The following is an 8,897-nucleotide window of genomic DNA, read 5'->3' as shown; positions in this document are numbered from 1 at the left end:
GATAGAAGAGTATTAGCATCCTTGTGAGAGAATAGTGAGCTTGTGTGTAAGAATCATCACTTGTAACCTTGAATCGAATAATAAGATCATCTTTTCACCCCGTGGACGTAGGTAATCATACCGAACCACGTATATCTTGTGTTCATCTCTTGTTGTTTACTTTTAATATGCGTATTTGGGATCCATTGAATGTAGTAGTAAGATTTTCCACATCTACACAATTAGCTAAAATTTGGGACCATTTATGAGCCTCTATTTTGAGATGCCAAGTAAAACTAAATCTGAAATACACATGAACTCTAGAAAGGATCTTATTCAATGATATAAGCTGAAAACAAAACAGCGAAAACACCAATCTAAGCTTTCAAATAAAATTAGCATTCCAAGTTTGAACAGAGGACAAGCTAAATTCTTGTACCCATCACTACACTCTACAGTCTACAGGTATCCTTAGCTACTGGCACTTGAGATACATAGCCATTGAGGTCTTCAAATGTTCAACAACAATAATGAAAACTATAAGAAAATTACAAAACTAGAGAGTGGAATAAAAGTGATTGAAACAGTAAGTTTTATAAATGAACTTCTTAGAGAGTCACACTGGGGAACTTGCAAGATCTATAACCTGCACAAAGCATAAATTGCAACGAATAAGAAAAGGACAAAACAATATGATCCGAAACAGAAGTTGTAACCCATTTGAATTTGCTCTATCAGAAATTGGATGGTCACCCTTATTCTGGCCAAGTTGATAGGCTTTGTATTTAAGCAAAACAGTGACAGAACTTGGAATCATTTACAAAGTAGAGAACAAACTGTTGAATTCAATTGACTCTGAAACAAAATGAAACTTACCAGGGTCTTTTGTAGTTTGAACAGCAACTCCATTGAAGTAACAAGTGGCACCAATACTCCTACGCTGAGACCAATAAGAACTGAACGCATAATTAGCATGAGCAACCAATGAATTTGGTTGATAACATGCCTTTCCAGGTTGGATCGCGTCACAAGTTCCATTACCCTGTCCACAAGCATAAGTAACCGCATTTCCCACCTCTGTCATATTCGTCACACCTGTCGCCACAACACACCATACCTTACCCTTATACGGCACATTATTCTTTCCCTCAGGCAACACAGGGTAGTCATACCGTTTGCCTGTTAAGTCAACTTCATAAACTGGTTTCCCGGTGGGATACAACAACCCCCAATTCCTTTCTGTACTAGGACCAGGCTTCGTATTCTCATTATACAAAGCAAAGATTAGAGTAGGAATTGCCCATCCAGGTCGCGCAGGAGTTCCATAAGTTGGCACAGCCGTTGCTCTCTTGATAAAATTTCTATTGTAAGTTGCAGCATTTTTAATATTACCTCCAATTTGGTCGACATCACCATTAGAAGGCCAACCAGTTTCAGCTAAAAATATAGGTATATTTGGATAACCCATCTTAGTCATAGCAAAAACAACCGAATCAAGAATTTGATCAAGCAAATTGGTGTACAATAAGCCACTAACAGGGTCAGTATAAGTTATATTCCCTTCGAAAAGTGCATAATCTAAACCAATCTTATCAGGATTTGCAGACCAAGGGAAGTAAGTATAAGCATCTAGGAAGAAAAACGATTTAGTCCTATTCAAAAACTGCAACATTGGCTTCATAACAGAGATAGCTATATCGGATCGAAAAGTTCCATTTGAAGGTGGGTATGGGATAGCTTGATCAACAGCATCAATAGCTAATGGAGTACCAACTTTAATCTTCTGAAGTTTGTATTTCTTCAAAGATTGCCTAACTTTTCTCATAGCAGGAACAAGATCTACCCAAGTTTTGTTAGTCTGCCATGGACTAAGAATTTCATTACCAACAAGTAAAGCTGTAATTCTAGTCTTAGGATAAAAAGGAAGGATATTAACTCTAACCCATTCATCTGAAAGAGACTGATTCTTAGAAATGTTTGATATGATTTCATTTGGTACCATAGTTAAGACATGGATCTTAGTACCTGCTAATGCTGTTAAGATCTTAGGGTTTGGATCATAAAGTTTCACTTGACTTACTTTGAGAGATTTCAGTAGCTCAACTGATTTTGCTGGTGATGGTAGATTGTTTCCTAATTGACCATAACATACACCAAGACTACTTGATAGCTTTGCATCTGCAGATGAAAAAAAAACAACAGAAAGGAGTTAGATTTAGCTACAAAAATCATTAATTAACAAAAACCCATGTTTTATTTTGCTGATATTTCCAAGAAAAAAAAGAAACTTACTTGAGATTGATAGGAAGGAGGAGAAAACCAGAGCAAACAGCAGAGCAGCCATTTTCATTGCTCAGCAGCTCTATTGCAGAGCTGAATGGTTTGTTGTTGTTTTTTTTATGAAACAATGTGAAGTTACTTTGGGTTTGTCACATAGAGATTGGGATGGAGGCAGCTGTGAGCTGTGTTTATGAAGTTAATCGAGGTCTGGAGAGAAGAATTGGAGTTGAACTCCCAAAGACTTCCAAGAGAGAGTCTACTTAAGTAATGAATGATTCTCTGAGATTTTGTTTTCTTTCTGTATTTTTTTTAAATTATTTTGTTTCTGTTTTTCTGGTGGTAGGCAGGCACGTACGTAATACGTTGATGTGTGAACTGCTTCGATAGTTGAGACAAAATTGACTAATCTGTACGGTAGTAGTATTTTATTTGTTGGAGTAAATGATGCGTTATGGCTACAGTGATATCCTTTTTAGCGCGTGATTATGTCGATATGGTGCATCTGACAGACGTTTTCTTTTTTCTCGGCCAACCAAAACTTTTTTTCTTTGCCAACCAAAAAAATCAACTCTCTCAGTCACCGGACTGCTGAACACTTCTGAGACTAAGCTTCATTGCAGGCCAACACTTAAAGCTTAAGATGATTTTGTGAACTCCTTTTATAAAGGGGTGCTAGCCTAGCTAAGTACTCGAATTGATTAGGCACAATGGCGAAAGAAAGATGCGCCCATTATTTCCTATTCATTTTACCTCAACAAAGGCTATTTAACCCAACTTTTCAGCTCTCATCTTCCTTTTTTGTATAATTTGCTTGAGAAGTTAACCTGGAAAGTGGAAACCCCAATGAGAGTCTTAAAAAGTTAGGATCCGAGGAGAAACTAGAGAGTAAAAGCAAGAAAACAAAGCCAAACATGTGGACTACACTACAAAAAAGATGAGAAACATTTACCGCATAAGGGAATCCACTTTGTTAAAGATTGAAAAGTAAAAAAAAAAGAAGTAAAAAAGGAGTAATAAAAGCTCGAAAAGAGGAAAACTGTAATGTACTAATCATCAACATAAAAAAATATAACGAAAGTTTAAAATAAGTGGAAGATATAGTCTTGTCCCCCAATGAGCATATATATCCGTTAGCCGTGGACCAAAAGATTAAAGGATATAGCCGTTGAGGCTTGAGATTTGAGAGCAGTACTAGAATACGAATTACTAATTAAACTACATTTGATTATGTACTTATTATCAATTTCGTATATCAATCATGTTGAATTAATTGAGCCAACTGTTGAAATGAAGGTCCGCACTCTCTCCTCTCTCCTAACCTGATTTCTCCTCTTTCACCGGTTTTATTTCTTGATTTCTTTTTGTCTTATCCTCCTAACGGTTCAATAACGGTCATTTTTAGCCTGAAGTTAGCCGGATGTACTAGCCGGTGCTTTAAATGATTCTCAAATCACTCAATTCAAACGATTAATGCAACTGCATTGATCAAAATCACTCAATTGACAATCACAGCCTCACAATCACCAAAAAATCACCTGAAATCAAGTCGCCTCAAACTCACAAATCTCTCAATCACTCTAATGCTACTAACACAATGACAGGATGGGAACGTTTCAAAATCTTGACACAAGCTGATATCACAAACAAAATCTCAAACCCTTCACCATTCACAATTCTAAATCCCCAAGAATAGATTGCACTCAGCAAAATTATCAAACTCTGAAATCTCTACACCTCCTAGAACACCCTGAATTCCATAAACCACCCAATATCCTTTCACTGATGCAGATAAGGTCTTCACCTATTGAAACATGTCTGCTGGAAGTTCTCAACATTCTACAAAATATGGATACTCAGTCAGCTCTCGACTCAAATTGGCCATGAAAATACTTAAAGCTCTGCAAATCTAAGCTTGAAAGCTTGTCTTCTCAATGGAGCGAGTATGATGACAAGACTGCTACCCAAATTCTTCTAGATTCTGGTAAGCTTGAAAGCTTGTCTTCCCTATGCTATCTTACATTCAAATAATGTTATAATTCTCTACTCTCTTGACTCCAACGAGATAACTGCTATTAGTTGGCAAAACTCAAATGTCAGCCATGATAAAGATATTCCTATTCTAAATCAATCTCATGCCTCTATCCAAATATGAACCAACACATCCTTTGAGATAACTTCAAACCACAATACCCAACTCAGTACCCAATATCAGATTAGAACCATTCAAAATCAGAATCCTACCACATACATCAAAATAAACCTTATTTACAACTGTGATAAAACAACCATCACTAGTCAAAATACCTTTAGTCATATAAACAGCAACCAAAACACTACCAGATACATGCCCAAATTAAACAAACACAACAACAGTACTGCTAAATGTTCGTACAAAACCATCAACTTTAAAAAACGGCAAGCCAAACCTTAACACAATTCCACTCACTCCATCTGGAAGGACAAGGCTACCATAAAAATTATCTCCTGGTGCAGCTTCACTACTAACCCAGTCTTGCTATAGGGTAGCCTTCGGCCTTGTCGCAGAGTAATTTCCCCTTGGAATAGGCACAGGCAAAATCACATCATCAGGCATATCAGAAGAAGCAGTTACCTCTCTGGGACCGAACAAGGCAAGATCAACTATAGATTCCGCCAACCGACGCATCTTGGGAGAAAGCATAAGCAAATTGGGGAAGACTACAGTGTCTTGTGGATGGCCAAGACGCTCATTCTCTTGTATCTTGAGCTTGTGTGTATCAGGAACTGGTGCAGAGAAGAATCCCTGGCTGGCACCACCACTCACAATATGCTCCTCGCTACAAGGTTAATGCCTTCTTTGACCACGAATTGACCTTTGTCAGGGTGAACATCCCAAATTACCCACCCCTCCTTGGCTGCTTGAAGTTGGGGCAACTGGGAACTAAACACCTGAGATTTGGATTGATCATGCACAACAGGCTCCTCTCTCTGGTCACCCTCTCTGCACTCAACATCTGCTTGATCTTCCAACTCTGTATCCTCATCACTGCTTACCTCCAATATCTGCAAATACCGGAAATTAGAGATTTCCATATCAACTTCAACACTGAATTCAACGATAAACCAAAATACAAGTACAAATATAAATATCAATACCCAAAAATCAAAAACTACCACAAATCTATCAAACATCATTACCCTCTTCTCATGCATGCTATGCTTGGTCCTCTTGCAACATGCCTTATTACTAGCCCCCTGATTAGTCGACATAGCCGGTTGTTCATTCTGACACAAATTCTCAGTATACTCTCGCTTCGTCATAGGGATAATTGCTGGGGTCTAAATTGGGTACTGCTAAATTGGGTACTGCGATATTGGATGAAGGAAGGTACAGAGTTATGGAATTGGAAAATAGAACTGCTAATTTCCTCTAAGAAATACTGGATGAGAAGATCAAAAGTTGATACATCCTATGCACCCGTGTGCCTTCTTCGAGATCAGAAATTTCAGATTTTGAAAAAGATCGTGCCTACGCTATGCATGCAAAGACCTATCAAACGCAATCTCAGCTTATTGGTCATGCGTGGGCGACTGCAGACACCTGGCAATGATTCGAAAAGCAAAAATTCAAATCGGTCTATCTCCAGTCCGAATTTGAATCCATTTTATGACCCACCACCTTCAAATGAATTTGAAAATCCTATTGGGTCTGTATCTGGGAGCCCAAGAAAATTAGAAGAAGAAAATATCCACAATCACTCTCTCAAGTTCACTCTCATATCTGATTCCATTAATGAATTTTGGAATCTACCGCAACTACCAAATTGCAGTGCCAGCATTATCAAAACCGGATCACACTACATACTCAAAATAAAGGTTAGCAAATGCGCACATTACATGTACCACTCCTCCATCGAACCACACTCACTGCTCAAGACAAAGGTTTGTAGACACACACATTAAAGGTATGGTGTTAACCCAGTTACTGAGTTAAGCAAGGTAAATGACATGTTACATATTTCTATTATCGTCGCTTTCACTTTGAATCCCACTAGTAGAACCCACTCAATGAGAGATAAAAAAGTTTCTGATTATATATGTAACAGTTATGCACACATCACTGTCATATAACAGGCAACCCATATAACCCTCACATATTTTGTCAATGCCACACTGCAGTCCAAAATTACAAGAATCTTAAATTACATATGTCTTCCAATCGTCTGCATTATGTACCAAAGGTTGACCTCCTATCACAACCGACACATCATCAAATACAACCATCCACTCCCTCAACTAACCCAAAAAATTACTAGGTGGATGCTAACCAAACCACAACACATAGGTTACTATACCAGCTTAGAGTACACATCTACCTTAGAATACACATTCACTATAAAAATAATCATGATCTCTCAAGATAAACTACAAAGCCTATATCACTATCAGAACATAAAATACACAGTTATCACATGGATCAACTCTTCTAGGTACTGGTATATGCAAATTTCGATCATCAAGTATTATGGATATTGTCTTGGCTTTGCTCATGCTTACAGGTTCTGCTCCTTCAGATTGCTAGTAGTCCAAGGCAACTTCAAACTCAGCCATGTGAAGGAATCTCTTAGATGGAAACCATGGTCTTATTCTTGGTCTTATGCCTGGTCTTAGCATCACATCTCTAACTTATCTTGGCACTCTCATACAACCCCTGAACAACTATATCAAACAAATAGTATGTACTTCAAGCAGACTGACAACATACATTTCAAATTTCAAATTAAAGTGAAACAAAAATACAATCCAAATCTAAGCCTTGAAATCCTCCTTCACCTCTACTCCTTTCACAACTTCGCTCATAAAAAATCCAACACCCATACTCCCATGGCCTCCTCTTCAAGAACTAAGAATACATAAAATATAAACCACCTAGTGAAACAAATGAACTCCTCACTAAAAATGCCAGAAGACCTCTTCCCCATAGTCTTTATCAACAAAGATGACATTCTACCAAAGAAGAAGATTGATTGGAAATGGGTTTTCATTGGAAGATTCTGCAGCAACATATCCTATGAAACAAGAGAAATAACAAGATTCATCAATACCAACTGGGAATTACAAAGGAACGTTGAAGTATCTCTCTGGAAGAAAAGAAGAAATTACTACCAAATCAGGCTGACTAGCATTGAAGACTACAAAATTTTCAGAAAATGAGGAACAAGAGGAATTTTTAACAAGCTCATTGTTTTAACTGAAGTCCCATCCTCAGGACCAGACTTCATTGATGAAGCCAATTTCTATAAAGTCTGCATTTGGGCTTTGGTTAAGAGAATCCCAACTCACATTATCCCAGACATAAAAAACATGATTGCTCCAGCTGGTATTCACCAAGGATCTAAGAAACCTTATGGAAGAGATGAGGATGAGAAGAATCTAGAAGTGCAGATCACTGTGGATGTTACCCAACCTCTAAAATATGGCATTGACGCTTATGAAGATGAATCTACATCTCACTGGTATTGCTTTCTGCAAAATTTGCAGAACTCTTGATCACCCTGGTCCATTATGTATTGAAGAAGAAGACAACTCCCAAAGAACTCCAGTCAAACAATACACTTCCATCCCTCTAAACAAGTTCCTATCCACACCCAATTCTCCCCTATCATCCAACAAAACCATCAGTCCCCCAACTAGCCCAAACAGACCACCATTACTTCATTATTACACTGATAAAACTGGAGCTGAAGAATTTGCTATCAAAATGAGGAAAGCACAACAGACTACTCTTCTCAGAAACAACTGTGAAGAAATTGATGGTCCACCAAAACATTTGATTTTTCAAGCTGGGATGGATAAACCAATCACTGGAGAAATTCCAACCTCAAAACCTGATGCCTTAGCTTGTCAAAAAAGACATAAGAAGCTGATAGAGAGCTACAAAAACAAAGACTCTCAGGGGAAGAAGAAATCCAACATTAAGACTGCAGCAATAAAGAGATTTAATAATGTTGCCAATCCCACTGAGCCTAAGGAAACCCTGGATCCTAACACCATCTTCCAAACCACTGCACCTTACCAACCAATTCACAACAGTGGATCCCAAAACATCCCCACCTTAGCTGCCATCCAACAGCAGATGATGGAGGATCACTCCAGAGAAAAAACATTACTATGGGAGAGGAGAAGAAATGAGCTAAAATTAAAGGCTGTCGATGTTGATCAACACCCCCACCTTGTGGATCATAAACGTAAATTGTATGAGACAGATGACCAAATAATGCAGTGGAATGCATACCACTCAGCTAAGAGGTACAACAACCAGCAAACAATGGATGAAGAACAACTATCAAGCAATACTACTAGCAATCTGGAAGGAGATAATTTGCCTACAAACAACCAGGTAACTCACATCATAATCCAGTTATATAATTACACTCGCAACATCTTAACTATGAGGATTAACCTTTGGTTAACTGTCAATTACTTTGCTAGGATATCTTACTCATTCCTAGTTTACAAAATCATCATTTTCTCATATCCTATTATATCTTATTTTTGGCAATTTTACTCTGTCATATCTTGGAATTGCCAAGGATTAGGACAAGCTGACATTATTAGATACCTAGACAACATGCTAAATAAACATAATCCAGAAGTAA

The 8,897-nt window shown here is 37.9% G+C and overlaps 1 protein-coding gene across 1 annotated transcript; it reads right to left on the bottom strand.

Annotated features, from left to right (window-relative positions):
- Window positions 1-324: 324 nt before the first annotated feature.
- On the bottom strand, window positions 325-2,565 carry LOC113296644 (probable glucan endo-1,3-beta-glucosidase A6). Its single transcript, XM_026544947.1, has 3 exons — window positions 2,272-2,565; window positions 856-2,157; window positions 325-625 (listed from the first exon to the last, which is right to left on the bottom strand). The coding sequence occupies exons 1-3, from the start codon at window positions 2,327-2,329 to the stop codon at window positions 588-590; spliced, it is 1,398 nt and encodes a 465-aa protein (XP_026400732.1). The 5' UTR covers window positions 2,330-2,565; the 3' UTR covers window positions 325-587.
- Between the last annotated feature and the right edge of the window lie 6,332 nt (window positions 2,566-8,897).

Source organism: Papaver somniferum, chromosome 7, assembly GCF_003573695.1.
Source record: "Papaver somniferum cultivar HN1 chromosome 7, ASM357369v1, whole genome shotgun sequence".
Taxonomy (NCBI): Eukaryota; Viridiplantae; Streptophyta; class Magnoliopsida; order Ranunculales; family Papaveraceae; genus Papaver; species Papaver somniferum.
Note: the sequence above shows the minus strand (reverse complement) of the source record. Positions and strands in the feature narration are given on the sequence as shown.